The sequence below is a fragment of the Gymnodraco acuticeps genome, unplaced genomic scaffold, assembly GCF_902827175.1.
Source record: "Gymnodraco acuticeps unplaced genomic scaffold, fGymAcu1.1, whole genome shotgun sequence".
Taxonomy (NCBI): domain Eukaryota; kingdom Metazoa; phylum Chordata; class Actinopteri; order Perciformes; family Bathydraconidae; genus Gymnodraco; species Gymnodraco acuticeps.
This window is the reverse complement of record NW_022991325.1, coordinates 1,697,647-1,718,443: the sequence shown is the minus strand read 5'-3', so window position 1 is coordinate 1,718,443 and position 20,797 is coordinate 1,697,647. Positions and strand designations below refer to the sequence as shown.

Here is a 20,797-nt window from a genome sequence, read left to right as displayed (position 1 = left end):
ACTTGAGAGCTTATTTTATTTCTGCTTGACCTGCAGCCTGTATAATATGCATACAGACACTGTTGTGATCTCATCTGCAGGTGTGGTGCTTCATGCTCTTTTCATTTACCAGGCGATGGCCAGACGGCTGTACGGATGGGACGGGGGGCAGATTCCACACGAGGCCTGTTAAAGCGCTGGGACACCTGTGATGGAGTACATCTGGAGGTAGGGTGGAGGTCACATGCCTCTTGTAAGCTACTGTGCAGGTTTAACACACACACACACTCACGCAGGGCCTCCCATGCGCAGCTGTGGGATTGTGGATGCCCAGAGGCAGAACCGGGGCGTGACATCTATCAGAGGAGAACCTTTGGAGCTGTTTTCGTAGCGCAGCTTCAGACCCAGTTCTTAAGCCTGTAGAGCTCCCCAAAATAGACCCAGGCAGTGGAACTAAGCAGAGCTGAAAGTTTACTCTGGCAGTGGATGGTGGAGGTATTTTTAGAAGCTGCTGCAGGCATATGTATCATTCCAGAGGTAAATGCCTTGAGTATTATCATTAACCTGTCAGTCAAACATATCCTCAGGGAACATACGGGACAATGATTAGTTACAGAAATTCCAAAAAGTCTACAATAAGTACTTCATTTTCTGATGATTTTGGCACAGTATTAAAAGCGGCTTTGGTTACTTTTTTGCATTTTGGAACTCAAAGGTCAACAAAACTAAACTTCAAACACCTAAGAAATCACATGTAACATTTACAAATAGTTAGTAGCCGCGTATGTGACAAATAATAACGATTCTATAATTTCAGCTATTTAATCATGCTATGTTTTATCTGATCCTATTTCATTGTAAAATGAATCGATACAACTTAAAAAGTCCTATCCTAATATCCTTCTTGATAACATATACATAACATAAACCAATATTTTTATCTCAAGTGCTTTTTAAAGAGATTCAAGCGGATATGTTTAGATTGCACATGTTTAAAAGAAACACATTACTTCTCATTCTGTCTTCCTTAATATAACTGTATTCATTCCATTTATGAAACTCTCCATTTTAGATTCTATGTTTTTAAAACCCGGTCTGCTCTGATTGGCTTGAGAGGTAGTTCTCAAGCTGTATGTCAAAAGACTCAGATGGGGGGAGTTGTATATTTAAATTAGCATGTGACATACAAGGGGAGCCAAATCTGACTGCCTTTCTGCATCCAACGTTTTTACAGAAAACAGAAACGTGTGTTGTCCTATTTCACTGTTTATGGCTTTTTGTAACTCTATATCCCTAAATGTACGACCTCATGCACTGACAAAGCACTGAGTTTTTAATGATATGCCCCAGTTGTCCATTTTAAAGTAAAACATAAATAAAAACAGTAACATTTAAAAGTCTAGGCTTATATGGCAATTACCTTGGAGTCTGTAATCACAACAAAACACATGAGAAATATATGTTGTATTCAGTGGTGGAGAGTAACAAGATACATTTCCTTAAGTAATGTACTCAAGTACAATTTTGAAGTACTTACTACCTGAGTATTTTTGTAATGCTACTTTATAATTCCACTCCACTACATTTTTGGAAGCCAATATTGCACTTTTTACTCCACTATGTTTATTTGACAGCTTTTATTTACTAATGACTTTTTTTACTTAGATTATTAGCTAATACAAGATATAAATACATTATTAAATAAGCATTGACCTATATTTATAGGTTATGATATCCAGCAACAAGTGACTGAAGAAAAAAACCTTTCCAACCAATTGATGTCCACACTTCCTTTGACTTGTTAGCCCACACACCAACACATTATATAAGCTCAAATCATAATAACAACAGCGAAAGCATAGATTTGTAGTTTCTAAAATGTTTTAATTGATGTATTACAATGTGTACATTTTCATCAGGTAAACATTTACATTATAATGATCATTTCATTTGTTGATAGCTTCAGTGTTTTAGTATAACGGTCTTGCTCTGGACAAGATACACAAGACCTACGCTGTTTCCAACCACAGTCCATTTGTATGCATGCAAACATTTCTTCATATCTTCTACAAATGATTAGATAATATCAAAGGCAAACAGGAACAGTCTATTGGCGAGAAATGCAATCACTGTTCAGTACATCAAAGTTAGAGATCAAGCAACGGACTATATCTTATATACACAGTTCATGTTGTTAGAAGGCCCTCTCTCTCACAGATTGCACTTACCAGAGAAACATGTTTAGTAACCCTTCATCTGGTAATGAATGATAGGGTTTAGCTGGGACTTCATTGTGTGCATGCAGTTCACTGAATGAGTATTGATGTCTTCAGATACTTTGTCTTTGGGACGACTCTCAGGATATTTGGTTTTTGACAGTTTTAAGCTGCAGCATGACTCTCCACCCATACGTCTTCTGTCTATCCGTCTGTGTTTTGGTGAACTATCTTTGGATACATTTCTTTCTTCAGTGACAAGAAAGTAGTCATCAAGGCAATACACCAGCAAATTGATCATTGACTTCAGCGACACTACATCACATTCAATTACTCACAGTATGTAGAGTTGTTAGTAACTGGCAACCAAAATCTAAAATTCTGACTGATATTAAATACAACATATTTAACTAGGCCAAGACAGAGACAAGAAAATAGGAATTGGAATTGGTTATTGTGCTTTACCTTTTAATATGTAAACCTATTTAAAACTGAATTTGAACTTTTCTGCTTTTTTTTATTTAGCTTGAGTGTCTTTAAGGATGCACTGGAGATACTCACAGAAATGCTGAGATGATGTGGGGGAACTTTTATTAGATGACCTTTGGGAACTCTGGCTCATATGAACTGTCCCCAGTTAGCAGCAGACTCACAATTGATATACGCACTCTGCATTTGAGAAAGAGACCCAATTCAATACGGAAACATTTGCAAAACTGCATTATAAAGATAACAATAAAAGTTTCCATGGCACTTCTTTTATTTCTGTTTGCAGCTGAATGAACCTCCCTTCAGTGTTTTGAGCTCAAATAGTCTTATTAAAAGCTGAACGGATCTAAAATAAGGGTTATATTCTGAGAAAGAAATCTGATATATACGATGGAAATGTGCAAGTAAAAACTTGAATATTCTCTGAGGAGATACATTTAATAAAAAACAAGGAACATCATTGTTTTTCTGCTGGATGGATAGACCTCATCACACCACTGACTCCAACCCTTGAGGGGTATTTACCAGCAATAGAAGACCTAATCAAATTATATTTTGCAATCAAATTCAGCAGTAAAAAAATACACTTTAGCCTAGATTCACATTATCATGGGCATCCAGATTTTAAATATACATTGCAATAAATTGGGCCTATTCAAAAGAAAACAACAAATTGATTTGGATAAGCTGATACTAGCAGACAGATTACAGATTAATGATACCACTTTAATTCTCAGGAAACATCCTAGTTTGTTTATTGTAAATGTGCGCGATCAGGTTATTATTTAGAATATTCCCGTTTCCTGCACACTATCATTAGTTTTTCTCAACCTACATTAGCCTTGATATGCCATCTCAAAAGTAAGAGTCTGAAGACATACAAATAACAAGAAATCCATTTTGTGACAGAAGCTTTAATCTGTTTGTTTTTTAATAGGATTTATCTGTGACATATCTGTAATGACTGCACTGCAAATGTATTTGTTAGCTTGACATTTATGCTCTTCTTATAATAATGACACATTTAGATACATTTGTGCTTGAGTTAATAAAAACCAAAGTCTCCAACGCGCAGGCTGTCCATATCTGGTTGTGATAAACACCAGCATTAGCTTAAGCCTGCTATCCTGCCACAAGTACAACACACTTCTATAAGAATATTACTAGCCTCACTTACAGCATCTTGATGAGAAGCTATGATATTTGCACTGGTAAATAACTCATTTTAATATTAGTCTGATGCCCTACGGGCGATATGAGAGCCAGCGTTGTCATGTTTCCACATAATCATTATACTTTACTGCAACTCAACCTCAGTTCCAGCTTCATGTTGACTTGGAGTGGCTTTGCTGCCAGGAGTTTATTCATTAATGCTTATTATGCTCTGCTTGTATATTAAAGACTCATCACACCTGCAATGTACAACGTTTGCCAATGAAACAACAGGCCAGCTATCTGAAGTGTTAGTGCAGCGCTATCGAGTGGTACAGTGAAGTGAAGTAGTTGTGTAGGCCGACCCAGAACTTAGCATCACAAGAGCTACCTAAACTAAAGGTTATGGGATTTTCCATCAAATGTTTTGAAATATTGCAGAACATAGCCAACACATGTTTATGATACACGTTTTGTTCAGCAGTATAATTTTGACATATTGACAACATGTTTGACTTCTGGCCGGTGAAAATGCATTGGCCAGAAGCAAACCGCTAACGTTAGGCTCTAAAACAAACAAACAAAATCCCGGTCACATGACTGAGTATCACCACTGACTTGTATTATTCTTTGCCTATACTTATAACTTGAAGTAGTCTCATTAAGCCACTGGTTAGACATTTCAGTTTTTAAGACTTATAAAAGCTTCAGACATTCACCATTGCGGTGTTTACTGACGTATTTTATATTGCAGAACAAAACGTGAATATAGCGTAAGCTTGAGGCACCTAAACAAAAACAAAAAGTACATTGACTTTGAAACAACTCATTGCCGGGTTTAAGACTCATTCCTGCACCACTCTATTGTCAGGTAACCTATACATTTCAACAATAACTTTGAATACACACTTTGAAAGCCCTCTTGGCCAGTAGCTAGTGCAGATAGTCACACATGTAGGTGATCCTCACACTTGCTGATGCTAAATGCTCCCTTTCTGAAATCCCAGTCTTCTGTTCCATTCTTCAACAATACCCCAAAAGTGCAGAAGCCGTTTTGTTTGTTTTTTGGCACGATCAGTATATAGCACCATGAAAGCCCTGCCAAGCAGTCTGTTTGGAGAGAAGTCGTTCATGTTGAAGCATATTCATACATCATCAAAGTAACACTGGCTTGTTAGCACCAGCTGGAGAAATACGATTAGCCTATCAGCAGGGTCCAGGGTGTGTGCCTGCTGTGCTGCCAGTCCCTCCACACCACCAGGATACAGAGCTAGCAGAGTTAGCCACGGGGCGGTGAAGCTAATCTACTCTGGCCTGTCAGAGATACTGTTGTTGAGAGTAATCTCTTTTATCTCACTTTCCACTTTGGTTTGATGTTGGGAAAAGCTATGGCTTATCATTTGGTAACTCATGGCAGGGAATCGTTGCATTCCTTTGCCTCCCCCCTCCCCCGTTTCTTTGTTCATTTGATCTGTTATCATCCCTTGTTTTATTGCTCTTGTGTCGTCACTGAACTAGACTTTGTGTTTGCAAACACGTTTTGTGCTTTGTTTTGACCTAGTTACCAGATGGGTGGGGTGATGGACAAATAGGACAATGAGACGTTACAATCTATTTCACATATTGTGTGAAAAACCAACACAATCCTTTATCTGATCATCTTCCTGGATTGTCCTGATGCAGTTATTCCAGCCGCTCTAGTGCTAACAGCTCCTGTGGTATTTCACGTCTGATTATCTGGTAGGGTTGATGCAACATCATTTTGAACAATCATCTACTGAAGCTAGACTAGAGAAAAGAACACATTTTGCTCTCGAACAAAGATCACAATTACCTGTAGCTTTAAAGCGCATGTGGCTAAAGACGTTCGGTCTTGAAGTTCACATAGAAACAATACACAACAAGTGCTCAAACAAATCTGTGATCACATACTCTCACACACAGAAAACAAAATAGCAAAATAAATCAATGGTTTCCTTTTTGTTGCGCAGGCTCAAGTACCGGCCTCAGGTGAAGCGAGGCTTTAGAGCAAAGTCCTTTCTTCGCGTAGTTCTACTAATAAGCACCAGTAGAATCCAGCTGGTCCTGCCCCCACCCCACAGCCCATCCACTCCTCAATCCCTCAGGGTAGCAGTCATTATCTGGTGGCAGTCCAGATCCCCTCGTGGCTCCAGTGGGCCCGGCAGTCTCATGCCCGTCTTCTGGTCCACACACCAGCACTTTCCCCGCAGGCCGTCACGTGCGGGATGACACTGCAGGCAGAAAAGATATATACATATTCTAGTCACTTCTAACAAGTCTCTTCGACCGCAGGTTCCAATATTAAAGCTGCTCTACTCAGCAATGCCATGTATGATAATCATATCTTTACTCTAATGTCGTCCTCCCCTGGGAATAATACCAAAAAGTGCCCAATGTTTGATCATTTGACCAATTTGTGACTCTTCCAATACCTTTTCTCACAAGGTGGCATTTGGTATCTACTCTTATGACCGACTTTTTAGGGGCTAAAGTCAATGTGTCTCTTTACATCTCGCTCTGGAAATGAGCCTGCCTAAAACACTGCATGTCTAAAGCCTGTTTGTCTCATTTTTATGCATTCTCGCATCGCCAAATATTGATCCTATCTTATGCATGTCTTCTCACATGGACACTCTCCAGCCAATCATGATCTGTGTATGGCTATGACGTCAATATGCCTGTCTCGCTAGCACTGGCATGCTCTCTCCTGCTGCTTCACACTCATTGGAAGAGAGTTTACAGCTTCCAGTCGCGCTACATGTCTTACTGATTAACTTAGGGACCCCCCCCCCCTACTCGCACAGCTTGATGAATGTTATATAAGAAAGACATATACATAAAATCGAATTGAAGGCATCACAAGTTGTATGAATATGTGTTTACTTTTTGTGTCTAAGGTTACACATTCACACCTGTTTGTTTGCATGCTCATGATTAGCGTACGACTGTTGTCAAAATACGATCATTTGAAGTCTCTAATGCGATCACATTTGGCAAAGCTGGCTTTAACAAATATCTTTCTTTTAACAATAGATGGAACAACTATATGTATTTTAAAGTTGTTCATAACGATACAATAAGGGTCCCTTATCAACCAACTCAGCAGTTCTCCTAGGTTTCACATTCTCTTTCATGGCATCAATACTTTATATCTTTGGTCCAAACTTTAATATCTGAGTATTTCTTTAGCAGCCGACTTCTGTATTCAACCAATGAGCTCTCAAAGCCTATTTGACCTTGCCTGTCCTTTACCAAACGTCACACTGAGAACAAATGGAACTGAATGATGTGCAGCATTGAGCAGAAAGCAAAACAGCTTAAAAAAGAGTGAATATAGGAATGTCTGGATGTGCAAACATGCAGGTGTTTGCTAACGAGTTCTGTTAAGGAGATAAGTTATCTTTGTGTTGTGTTGTGTTGTGTCAACAGCTTGTTCTGCCCTGAGAAATCAATGACTGGAGGTTCAAACTGAGGTGACAGACTTGTTTGATCATCTTTAAAGAACATTGGAAGGCGTATTGGCAGGGCCATAATCCCCATGGATGACATCAGGCCTGACTTCTAAGCTTATAAGGATGATTTCATTGTAATGCACACTTGGCTATGTTTTCCCTAAATGGTCAAATATACAAAACTCATGAGATTCCAGCTCTGGACTTTGAATGATTCCTGTAATCCTAACTGTTTGGGTCATTTTGTACTTTTCCTTTAATGATTTACAGTTTCCAAAAGCCTTTAAGGTAAGTTAAGGATCTGCGAGTAACCCTGCCATGGAATGATTGCCAGTTGTCCCTTATGACCTGTGCTTTACTTCCCAATAGGGTTTATCACAGTGCACATTTGGTTAAACAGTAAACAGATGCCTGTGAATGTGAGCAGACAGATACTTTAACCGCGTTACACAACCAACACAACGGAGACTGTGTTAGCAGAGCGTTCTTTTATCACTCACTCTGCGTCTGCTTTCTGCTTTGATTGTCTGAGCAGTCTTATCTGTGTTATCTTCTCTGATTGTCTCCCTCTTATCTGCGCAGTTGCCCAATCGTGCAAACGCACAATAACAAAAAAGTGACTGCCTCGAAGCGCTAATTGCATCCATAACAGTAATAAAGTGATTTTTGGTAACTGTTTAGAGAAAACCACTTTAACAAACCATCGGTCTCTCTTCGACTCCACAAATCTCTGCAAAAAAAGGTCTTGGCATCTCCGTGACAGTCTGCTTGGAGCAAGTCTGTGTTGTTATTCCACTAGTAAGACAATACTTCATCTTCTGCAGGCATGTTTTGCGTTATGTTCCTGATGAAGTTTGAAAGATTAGTCTGGCTTTATAATATGCTTCACAGTTTGCCAGTTCACATGACCAAAGAGTGTTCTGCTCAGTCATTCAGTAAAGCCTGGTCACAGACCTGTTTAGTGTGGAAATCTCCGTTCCTGTCACAGTTGGGTATTGGGATCGTGAAGAGATCGTCATGTGTGCGGCTATTTGACGCCAACCTGTCCAACGCTCTCTGTAGCTCAGCACGACATGGAGCCTGTAGGAGAAATCACTTTGTTATTTGATGTCTGTACACAACAGCATTCCAGATCAGGCTGGGCAGCACAATGTAGTCGGTTTTAGATCTGAACAGGGATGTGTTGTGCGATAATCAAATCTCGGAACACTGCACATTCAAATGTTAATATCGAAACGACATCACGGTGAGACCACCGCTAAGCTAAAGGAGGCTAATGCTCGGTGTGATGACGTTTAGTTAGTCAAAGTCACTTTTTAGCAACCGCTGTTTTTATGACACATCGAGGCTTTGGAGATTCACCAGTGGGATGTTCAGTGATGTATTTGATGTCATATCAAATGTTAAAATCTCTTGTGTTAACAACAGAATATATATCAGGCTTCTAACAAAAGACACGTTCAAAAACCATTGACTTTGTGAACAATGAACCAGAAGTGGTCAAATGCTAACTCAATGTCAGGGTTTAAGGACTCATTCCTGCACCACTCTGAGGAGGAATGTTTGGAATAATGTCTTTAAAGTATCATTTGTTAGACTTTAGCTGTACAGTGAAGGCAGCAGTAAGGCAGAGCTTCAACTTGTGTGTGAGTGTATTCGTTGCAACTGAAATGGTTATAGGGAAATCAAACAAATGAAACTTCAATGTTCCCAATTGTGCAGTCAAAACAGTATTGCTGATCTTCAGAAAACGAAATAGGGAGAACATTTAAATGATAAACTTCAAATGAACCACCACATGTAAAGACATCATTCCAGTTGGGCAAAAATGGAATGAACACCAAATATGCAATAAAATAAAAAGTGGCATTTTAAAGTGGGAAATAAATACCAGGCAACTATATGAATTGAGCAATACCAACTTTAACTTTGCTATCATGATTTATATGATGAAATAAATCAAATAAAGCAAATCAGGCATAAAAGATCAACTCAACATCGCAGAGGTTTATATTACCCAAGCCAACTAATGATTGCATGTGAATGCATCATTGTGGCCGATGTTTATAATCAGTCCGCAAAGCCAATCCAGCTGCTTCACCACAAGTCTTTAAATCCTAACCTACTGTATATGCGGGAGACACGTGGACATGTTTGGCAAACGTCTGTGTTAAATGAATGCACTGTGGTAAAAGCAGTCTGTGACTGATTCATGTGGATGTTATGATCCCCCTCTTGCCAACATTAAAGCATCAAATTGCATGCTGATGTCAATGTGCACCTGTACTTTGTTCCGCAAGACTGCAATTAAATGTTACGATCTGTAAATAACTAATTTGTACATTTATAACCTGACTGTTACGCTCGTGGCTTTGGAAATATAAAGCCTTAATGTGAAACACCTGCTGGGCTGAGGCTTTTGCAGCAGAAGGAATGACTTTGTTGTTTTCCCTGAACATGTCAGAAGATGTTGCTCTCACCAGTGCCGCCTTGGCCTCCTCCCGGGCGTTGTTATTTCTCTGGTTGGATTTGGGAGGGTGTCGGGCCAGGGTCTTCTGTATGCAGCGCTTGTCCTGCGGACTGCAGCGGATGTTGCTGTTGTTCGGGTGTTCAGGGATGATCTCATCCTGCCTCTCCATTGCTAAAGGACGAGGGGAAATGTTTTAGTTCCTCCATGTCAACAAATTGGACATTGCACTGACGTCAAGTATTACATAAACAGTTGTAGGAGGCTGAACTGACATTGTTCTACATTTCAAAACTTTTGTTGAGGTTTTCAATGAAGCTCTAAATGTCTGTCTTCATATTTTGTGACATCCCCCAAAAAAACAATTTAAAATCCTTGAAGGATTATCCCTTAAAATGAATAAATGGGTTCAATAGAAGAAGCCCTATTATGTGACATGCTTTAATGTTTAGAGATGTCGGCAATGTCCCGCCCCTTAGCCTATAACAATGTGTTGGAGCGCTAGCCAGCGCGAGTGTTACATAGTGATGGCACTATGTAAACAAGTTTGTGAGAGATAAATTCCATCTGGAGGGAACTTTATTCAGGCTATTAGCCTTTGCTGACCACTTACATGCACACAAACCTATAGAGCACACTACAGGAAACCCTTCAAAAGCATTAAAGGGCCTCTTTAAATTAGTGAGGCATTTTTAGTTAATCAACCTGAATATACCATGTCAGAATGGACCTCCATTAATGTGCAGCAAGTGGAAGAGAACCGTTTTTTGAGTGCCGTAAAAATGTTGAATTGAACAATTATATTTTGTTGTTGTGAATTTTGTAAATAATTACATCTCCAATAACAGTAGACTTTTGGACTTTTACAATGCTCTGGAGTTATTTTAAGATGTTGTTTTGCACAAGTCAGTTACACAAGACTGTAATCGAATTCTACAAATACTTCATATAATAATATTTATATAAGTACAGCTTTCTTTTTTCTGCAACCGTGCACAGATACAGACTTAAAACACAATGAATACCATGCAAAGACATTTAATGCTGATTTAGAATTCAATGTGTTTTAATGATATGAGCACAATATGAGGCAATGAGTCCTTGTCCACCATGTTCAGCTGTATGCCATGTGATGTAGGCTAAAAAGGAGGCCAGGTTAACCTCAAGGACACAGAGCCATGTTCCCGCTCTGAGGGGTAATCTGCTGCTCTTCTTCTGCACCACCGCCATGCCACCAGCTCTGAGGCTTTTTATACCGTACCACCCCTGTCCGACCACCCTCTGTACATTATGGTCTGTGCCACATTCACCTTTGCATCCCTGTAATCCTGCAGATCTGCGGCCCTTCAGGCAGACAGCTGCTTCCTCAGGAAATGCCCCCCTCCCTCCTCATTCTCCACCCCTCCACAACAACCTCCCTCCGTGCCAGATGGAGGTTGTTAAAGGGTATTTGCACTGTCACAAGTGGGCACAAGTGTGTGTGTGCGTGTGTGTGTGTGTGTGTGTGTGTGTGTGTGTGTGTGTGTGTGTGTGTGTGTGTGTGTGTGTGTGTGTGTGGTGTGTGTGTGTGTGTGTGTGTGTGTGTGAAGATAGCTAAAATGAGGGTAAGGGGTTTTGTGTGTGCTTTTTCACCTGTGGCCAACAAGACTTGGCAGAGTGTAGTCTTTTTGCTCATAACCCGGGGCATTTTACAGATTGGCACTAGAATCAAAGCACTTTAAACTGTGTGTGTGAAGCTGTTCTCGCTCCGATCATTGAACCTGATCTGAGCCATGGTTAATATCAAAGGTCACTGCCAGGCATTCACTGAATAGCTCTTGGCAAAGAAACATCAAGGTGGCTTAGTACTCTTCTTAATCTTGTGCAATGTGCAGCTTTTGTTCACGTCCACATCCAAACCATCCAAACCATCCAAACCATCCCAAGCTTTAGTTAGTCCGAGCCCCGCTGTTTACAGGAAATTGATGCTGGGCCATTTTTGGGATATTATAATTGTTTAAACAACTTGGCGTCGACCTGTGTTGGAAGGTGACCGTGTGTGTCTAAACTTGACAGACAGTCATTTTGCTCCGCTTGTCTTTCCGTGGGGAAGTGTCTCTCGGCTGTTTGTATTTTTAGTCTTGTTGCTGTTAAGGCTCACTCATCAGCACTTTGTTTCACAAGCGCCAACAGAGTTTCAGCTGTTTCCTTTCTTCCAAGTTGTTCTTTCTCCTCTTTCACCAGTTCAAACTTTTCCAAATCTGAGTTTCTCAGTAAGGAGAGCCAAAGTGATGCTGAAGTGGGTCAGGGGTGGCATGTCCTGTTTGCTACCACTGCTGTTTTCTGCAGAGGAAGTCGCCACTGCTCTGTTTTCATTTGATCTGGATCAGCATGGAGCTGATGCAGTGCTCTGCCAGTCACAAGTGCACAGCAAAAAGAAATACATCTTGATAAACATCTATGCTAAACAATCTAACTTAGATTCAGAAACTACCTTCACCTGTCTTTTTTTGTTTTAATATGTTGTAATTCTAAGCCAAAAGAGAATCCCCTTTGTGAGACCTTTGTACAAAAACCTGAGATGCACCTTTTAAAAAAATAACATAATATCTGCTCTATTAATACAAATATGCTGAGGATCGCTACAGGATGCTCATGAAGCGTGGTGCATAGATTATCCATTTACATTTGAGTCTGAAGACCCTAACAGGAGCTGCTGAGTATCCTTACACCACATAGAGCCAACATCAGCTTTTCCCAGTCCCCTCATGTCTGTATGAGTATGTATCTATATGTAACAACAAAGTGGCAAACCTATGTAAGAAGTCATGACGGTTATATTTTGCAACTATAGAATGTCCCACTTAGTTAAGTGGGACATTCATAGGCTGGATAAAATGTGGACCTTGTCTCTGTGACATTCAAGAGCCAATGTTCAGCGTGTGCGCCGCGGCACCGCCAAACTTATCCAAACTCTTGGCTAATCCAAAATGGGAGCAGAGGTGGATCCTTGGTGGCAGACCCGGCCAGCAGCTAGAAACCTGTGACCTCACCCACCTGTCACTCAATGTGACCATGCACGTCATTTTGCAATTTTTTTTGCAATAATATAATCATAATAAGTGGTTTATATTGTTTTTATTTTTATTTTATTCACTCATTATAGAGACCACAAAAAAGTGTTTGTACCAGGATGGTAACATGTTTATACTGCTGTAAAGTTGGTCATTTGAACATGTATCTGTATGGGGATTGACTTTTTTGATCGAGCTTAAAGTGGAAAGTTAAGGAAATGTAGCTTTTGAATTCCACAAATGTGTCACAATGTAATCAAAATGTCAAGTATTCCATATAGAAAGTAGTTCCTTGTTTTTGCTGAGCAATTTTTTTACTTTTTTACTTTTTGTTGCAGTGATGTAGGACTGTACTTCAGGGCGTGCTATACACTGTGACATCACTGATGGGTGGGGTTAAAAATGCAACTGGTGCGTAGTTCTAGGTGTCCCATAGCCCATGAAAACATTGTAAAGGATTTGTCTTTTCCTTTGAATCCATCCTCACTGTTTAGTGCATTGAAGAGTCACGGCTCAGTGCACAGTCAGGCATCAGATCTTTTCCTGAGGCCTTTGCCTTAGCCAGGGTCATTCCTGTTCCTCCACCTTATTCATTCCATAAACCTTGCCCAGAGAGGCTTAAATGTCAATTTCATTTCAAACTTTCACAAGATGCGGGAAAACATTGAGTGTAATGTGTTGGTTCTTGTGACAGAGATAGAAATAATAGATTATACTATATTGACAGCAACTAATCTCCTGACAAATGAACACTGTTTGGGGAGGCTACTCCTCCAAAGTGTTTGATAAGTGTTTTTACAACACAGAGAGCTGGCAGACAGCTCCAAAGTCAACTAGGCCTTGTCCCAAAAAAGTGTTCACTTTAGTCAACACTGGATCCTGGTTTCCTGGCAGGAGCTTTCTTTGAATCAGTTAATCATCTGAGTCAATGTTTGGGGCACTCCTAAAAACACTGTTAAAGACTACTAGGGGTCAAAAGGCCAGTGGAAATGTTGGATAAGGGTCATTTGTCAAAGAAAAGATAGTTAAATCAACAGTGAATCACAAAGGCAACCTTTGTGAAAAGGAAAGCTGCTGGACTGGCTGATGCGTCTTTGGCCACTTTGCTTTCTACTGATGTTATAAAACAGACATCCTGAAGTACGACACGTCTGTGAGCCTGAATCCAAAGAGAGCAGGGCAGCACCAGTTGACTGTCCTTTTTCATTAACACTTTTACAAGCAGATCATCTTAAAGACAAACATTTTAGTGAGGGATAAAAAAATGCACATTCTTACTTTCAATCATAAACTGCTGTGCGAAAGTCAAAGAAACTGCATCCCAAAAATAAAGCCATGATCATCTCCCAGCTAGATTACCTTCAGTACAAACATTGTTTTGATCCTGACAAAAACCCTTTGGATCGCACTGGTGGAAATCAAACATGGTTTGGTCATATCAATTCAATCCAGAGGGTTTTCCCACACTCCCTGCCTCCTATGGCATTTCTTCCACAGTTCTTTCTGTTTTCGGAACGCAACCCTAATTTTCAATCTAGATTTTAAAAAAAATGTTTTAAAGCATCTGAGTGCAACAATATTAAGTGATCTAATATGATTAAAGTCATATTTAACCTCATGGAATAGACATCACCATTTTTTCATTAATTACAGATGTGTTAGTAAAAATCTATCATACCGTACCAGCCAACTTTACTTCATCAATTGTTGATGCACTGAATCTACTACTCGAATAGATCTAAGACATGACAGAAAGCTGCAGCCGGAGTGAATGAGATCAAATCATATTTAAGTATATCATTCACTTCATTTGAGTGGATTGCCCTTTTTAAAATATATGTATAATTGCAGTGCAAGGAGAAGAAGTTAATACTACAGTATCTTAACGAACCAGTGACTAGGCATACTACCTGAAATATCAATACAAGTATTGATCATTATATGAAAGGCATGTATTAAAGGGGACCTATTATGCAAAATCCACTTGTTCATGTCTTTTATACATCAACATGTTTCCCCTCTGGGCAGGAAAAAAAGACCTCTCTCTTCTTGTCCTGATCCATTTATATAAAAACCTGTCTGAAAATGAGCTGATTTTGGCCACTTTATGATGTCATAACGATTTGTTGGCTTGTGTAACCATTAGCCAATCAGCAACCAAGGTAACCCCCCCCCCCCCTTATCACCTGAATCTCCTCCTAGAGCACCATTGTGTTCTTTTAACCAAATATCTCTCATGCCCCTTTCACACCAACGCGGTTCCAGCGGCCGGTTCGGAGCTGGAGCTTGAAAAGCACCGGTTTTTCCTGTTCACACTGCAGCGGAGCCGCCTCTAAGCTCCGGAATCCGGTTCGTTTCAAGCACCAAAAAGTTGTCGGTCTAGAAAGCAAGCACCGTTTTACTGTTATACCATAGTAATTAATGCTGCAAAGCTGGGTATTTTGAGCTTGGTGCGTGCAGAGGCACGGCAACAGCTAGCTCTAACGCCATCGAATAGGACGTATATTTACCTTCTTTCTCCTATGGAATCGTCGTTGATGATGATGATGTAAAGAACTTTTGAATGTAGCATGTAACGACTGTAAAGTTGGTAGTAAAGTCGTCCCATTTCTTCCATTTCGTTTCGACAGAGCAAAACCAAAACGAGTAGCGCTCGCAATCGGTCATTGTTGTCGATGTGAGGGGTTTCCGCGCGGTTTGGCTTTATGAAGCAGGCACGCAAACGGTTACGTCATAACGCAAACAATGACGCAATGACGCAGCACCAGTCGGGCTCTGAGCGGTGTGAACAGAGCGGGAGCTGAACCGAAGAACCGGTTCCGAACCAGAAAAGCTCTAGCACGGAGCTAGAAAGAGAAAAGCCTTGGTGTGAAAGAGGTATCAGAGCGGCGTGGGGAGGGGCTCCTTATTTTTCACCTAAAGTAACAGACACAGAATCAGCACTTTTGAAACAGGGCTGAAACAGAGGGGATTATGGGATGCTGCAATGATCTGTTTGGTGTTTCAGACAAACACTTCAGAGACATGTTTTGTGTATATCTGAGACCTATAATATATTGATGAAAAACAGTATAATAGGGGACCTTTAACATTAAGTCAATACATCCACATGTAAATTGCCTCTTTGTTTTATTGGATCAGATAATATTAGATTTACATTTATAAGAGAAGTTCGTTCAAGTAAAGCACTTTCAAATGTAAAAAACGCCATCAAAATCTAAATTGCCAACTTCCTGTTGGGTTAACGATATTCCTCCAATCGACTTTTTGTGTTGTGTCTGCGTGTTACATACGGTGGCTGACAGGTGGGACGGGCTACAATGGCCCAAAACACTTCCATAAGGAGAAACACGCTGCACTTTCAAAAACAATACAAATATATAGAAACACAAATGTGCCAAAACACATGCATATGAGGAAACATCTTCACCAACTTGACGAAACATGCGCAACGTTGCATAAAAGTAACGTTGCAAATACAAAACGCTGTAAGCTAGCTAGCTAATGTAGCTAACCTAGTCATTTCAAATATATTGACAAACACTTACAATCATGAAACAGGCTAACTCTGTGAGAGTGCCAACATTTGAATCTCCTAATGTCACCAAGCGCTACGGTCCCAGCTGTGTGCATCCCTTTTTATTGTCCCTGTTTCCGTTGTGTTTTGTGCTTCTTGCAGCGTTGTGTCTAAGCAGCATGTGTTTTGGCACAATTGTGTTTTTATATTTGTATCCCTTTTGAAAACGCAGTGGTCGGCCACCGTGCATACCTACATAATTCACACATCTAGGACAATTGCTCATATAAATGGTGGCGATGTGGAGCCAATTTGGCACACCCAAAAGCAAGAATTATTTCCCAAGAATTCCAACGTTTCACTGTCCTGCTCAGATTGGGCCTGTGTTCATGGCCAGGACTATGTTGGCCTGTTTGTGTCCCTCATCTCCAACACGAGAAGGGGGCTGATCAAATGTACTCCTGCATGAGAGCCGCAGCTGTACAAATGGGCTGCACAGCACAAAAGAAAGCAAACACACAACAATAAGGGACATCTGCTGAAAATCCTCACATAGCACATCCACATCTCCCAAAACGTGCTGAGGAAAATCAAAGTTAGCATGCTGCTTTCATCAAGACCTGCGTGCGTCACAGCAAAATGGGGCGCAGTTGGACAGAGTCACGCTTCGTCAACAGCTCCATTCATGCAACTCCTTCAGTGCCTGTAGGTGTAAGATTTTTCATATCTGACATCTTTATCAATTTGTAAATAATATCCGTTTCACTGTCAGAGGGAAGCATTCGAACACGACACCAGGGCCGACTCGGCAGGAATGCTGTAGCAGACGCCAACATACGCATGATGATTCATTCTGAGTATCTAGTTAGCGAGGGTTTCTAAGAATGAAAGATTAAGATGAAATGAAGCTGTCTCAAGAATATGAGGTTGATAACACTTTTTAAATACACAAGGGGTGATGGCTCATAAACTTTGCCAGCTTGATTTCATGAATTTTTATTCTAACTTTCATTAGTAGCAAGTATAAAACCAGCCTTAAAGAGAGGTCACAAATCTTATGCATGTTATTTTGCAGTATCTGGATGCAGAGCTGCAACTACAGTATTAGCATCCTAAATTCCCTTCAGTGGACTGTGGAGCTCTGCCTCCATCTCAGGGTACTTTTCATTATAAATTCTCTTGGTTTTTAAAAACCCTCTTCTATTTTTATCTAGCATGTTCACTGTTGCTAGGAGTGGGGCAGTGTCAGACATGTATTCAGGAGATGCACCCCCCGTTTAATAATGCATAAGTACGGTGAATGCGCCACAAAGGAAATCTCCTGCTTCTGACCGGAGTTGCTCTTCGCCTCTCCCCCTACGCCTTTCTGATTGTCTCTCCCCCTGCCATGGTTTACTTTGAACATTCTTATCCAGCGATCTGAGCTGCTGCCCGGCAGAATTGATTCACAGTGAGATTTATCGGGCCGTGCTTCCCCGCTTTGTTATGACAGATTCCAGCGGTAAGAAGGAGTGTGCATGCAAACAGACTTGAGCACTCAGATTACAGAATACCCAAAACAAATTTATGAACTTTCCAAAATACTGCCGCCCCGGACCGGAGACGCCCTCCCTGTACTCTGAAACCAGGCTGATCGGACAGCATCAAAGAGCCGAAACAATAACCCTTCTGCAAGACGGACAGCCCCCAGTTTTATTATCAGGCTCTGAGCAGCTTTCCTCTTCTCTCTGATTCCATTTAGTCATGCAACGCCTAACCTACGCTGGCCCTGCACACAGAGCAGAAGGCTCTCATTTCAACTCTGGCAGCAAGAGTGCCGATGAGCTCATCCTTATGAAGGAGCTGGACGCGGTGGGCGATGCGCTCCAAGGCTTGTTAGGGGGGGGGGGCGGGGGGGCGGGGGTGCATCCGGGGCCAGGGGAAACCGCAATGAAGATGAGAGTCCTGGGAGTTTTCTATTGGCTAAGTTCATCCAAATCTTTGGTGTTCTGGCACTTACAGACACTCTACTACCATTACTGTCTGGGAGATCAGTGGAACTAACGACTGGCAGGTTAGCTGATGATCTGGAACCAATGAAAGAGCTAAGACACATTATTACAACTGTCTCATATGGCTTAATGGAAATCAACACCACTCCCTTTGTGGAGAGCAGAGGAAGATAAACACTGGAGACCGGAGAAGAAGTCAACGTCAAAGCAGTGAACTGGAAGCGTAGATAAGACTTCCAGTATTAGACGTCCCACCTTGTGAAAGTGGAAACAGACTTTCTGTTTGGAAAGTGAATGCAACAATAAAGAAGGAAATAAAAAGCTGTACCAAAAGAGTGTGATAGAGACATTTAGACGTCTGCAGCAGCAGGAGGAAGAAGAAGAGGAGGAGGAGGAGGAGGAGGAGGAGGCAGGGGGGCGTCCATGAAAGAGCACCAAATGAATTACTGATTGCAGAGAGCTCTAATAGCCCCACGCTCGCCACACTCCATTACAGTCATTTCATACGCAGCTTTTATTACCTCCTCCTATTACAAACACACACACACACATTCACTTTTCCCACACACACGCTCTTTTCCCACAATGCATTTCAATTCAGTGCACGTTAACCTGCAGGATCTTAGTTTAGTATTTGCATGATGAGCTATATGAAGGTATTCTTTTCTCCGTATTTACAAAACGCATGGTTCCTTCCTCACGAGCACGTCACACGGTCATACACACTGCAGAAGGATGCAGCAGAAGCTCCTCACACACACTCACACACGCCCACCTCAGCTATCAGGAGCCGGCTCTGCGTCTCACAGCAGGGCCCCTCTCTCAGCGAGCAGCCGGGAGTGTGTGCACCCCCCCATCAGGCCATGTGCGAGGAGCTGGGGAGTGTCCAGGCTCTGGTTCGGGGCTTAGCCGTGATTAGGGTCAACAAGCAGCACATTGTCACACACACACACACACACACACACACACACACACACACACACACACACACACACACACCTTACTTTGACCGTGCCCGGCTCAGGTAAGGCCCAGGGAGCGGAGTCAGAAGATATTCTGGTCTGCTTGGTGGAGACCTGCTCAGCTGTGGCTGACCCTAAGAGAGCATCTTCACATTTGCACATATCAAATATGATCTAAATGCTTTGGATCTGTAACCCTAACTGTAATTTACAATAAATGGTAAATGGACTGTATTTATAAGAACTTTTCCAGTTTTTAAAACGTCAGCATTCACACACATTCATACAGACGGCACCTGCTCAGGGACACTAGCACTCAGACACCCTTTGCCATGCCATCGGAACCAATTTGGGTTTAAGTATCTTGCCCAAGGACTCATCAACATGTTGACTGAAAGGTTTGGGGATCAGACCACCAACTGTCCATTTGGAGGACGACCATCTACCTCCTGAGCTACTGCCACCCTCTAAACTAAAAGCAAGTAAAAGGAAAATATATTCTCCATGAGTTCAGAACCCTTTACTCTCACCTGAGTTGTCCTCCACCTCCCTCTCGTCAGTGCACACCCCCTGGCCGTGCATCAGCGAGTGCAGCGGCCTCTCGACGCCGCGTGGTGGGTAGCAGCGGAGGCCCGTGGTACACCGGGGCGAGTAGACGCCACAGTGGGCCCCTTTGGGCAGGGCGCAGGTGGGGCAGCAGCCACAGCCGGGCTCCCGCACCGTCTCCTCGCAGCCGTCAGGCAGGCGGCAGCTGGCCAGCCTCTCCTCGGTGCACAGCGGGCAGCGGATGGCCTGGTCCGACAGGCACAGTGCCAGCAGCGACAGGGCGCCAAATGCCCAAAGGGTCCAGCAGGACGGAGCCGCTGCCCCGTCACCTCCACGCACCATGACAGCCCCGGCACCTGCACACAATCCTTCTAGTCTCCCCTTTGCCTTCCTCTCCCCTCACTTTCTACTTCCACTGCAGATTTGAGAGAGAGGTTTGAGAGGAGCGCTTTGTCCAGGACACTCTTTGATATTTTCAGCTGGTTAGTGTTTCAATTGCAGGGACACAAAGCCTCTGCTGTATTGCCTCTCTGTTCCTCTGATTCAATTTCACAGTGCAGAAATTGGAGCCAGCTTCTGATGTGCCCGGCTGGCGAGTGACGTGGTGATAGGAACTATTTTTTGTTACGTTAGAATGAACAGGAAGGATATCCAGCACTGTGTTCAGGTGAGTCTTGTTGTCGCTCCGAGTTCGAGTCCAGAAGCTCGCCCTCCCTCGAACGAGCCCCCAAAAAATCCGGTCTACAATTGTCCAAATGCAGAGCAGGACATAAAAAGGCAGTGTTTGAAGTAACAGCTGCAGTTACCCCTCTTGCTGGTGTGCAGTGTAAAGGCTCCTGAGAATGGCTCAACACGAGTGGCTCTCCTTGGACTTTATACTGGTCCATGGACACGCCTCTTTCTACAGTGAGAAAGGAGCTGAAAAGCACAGCAGAGAAAAGCCAGGCTAAAG

General features: G+C 42.0%; 2 protein-coding genes across 2 annotated transcripts in view; one reads left to right on the top strand and one right to left on the bottom strand.

The window, feature by feature from the left end:
- Positions 1-20,797, top strand: part of LOC117562505 (zinc finger protein Aiolos-like) — a 65,784-nt gene that overhangs the window by 24,881 nt on the left and 20,106 nt on the right. The window contains exon 2 of the mRNA XM_034240342.1: positions 113-207. Within this exon, the coding sequence (XP_034096233.1) occupies positions 113-207 (95 nt within the window). The remainder of the gene's footprint in view (positions 1-112; positions 208-20,797) is intronic.
- Positions 1,843-20,705, bottom strand: LOC117562504 (insulin-like growth factor-binding protein 4). Its single transcript, XM_034240341.1, has 4 exons — positions 19,830-20,705; positions 9,790-9,950; positions 8,264-8,389; positions 1,843-6,088 (listed from the first exon to the last, which is right to left on the bottom strand). The coding sequence occupies exons 1-4, from the start codon at positions 20,185-20,187 to the stop codon at positions 5,951-5,953; spliced, it is 783 nt and encodes a 260-aa protein (XP_034096232.1). The 5' UTR covers positions 20,188-20,705; the 3' UTR covers positions 1,843-5,950.

What these genes read in the sequence shown, in the direction of transcription:
- LOC117562504 (XM_034240341.1), bottom strand. Translation starts at nt 20,187, where the DNA reads ATGGTGCGTGGAGGTGACGGGGCAGCGGCTCCGTCCTGCTGGACCCTT. An exon ending in GGAGGTGGAGGACAACTCAG is followed by an intron (nt 9,951 to 19,829) that starts GTGAGAGTAAAG and finishes CTCGTCCTTTAG; the next exon opens with CAATGGAGAGGCAGGATGAG. An exon ending in GAGATTTCCACACTAAACAG is followed by an intron (nt 6,089 to 8,263) that starts GTCTGTGACCAG and finishes TTCTGCCTGCAG; the next exon opens with TGTCATCCCGCACGTGACGG.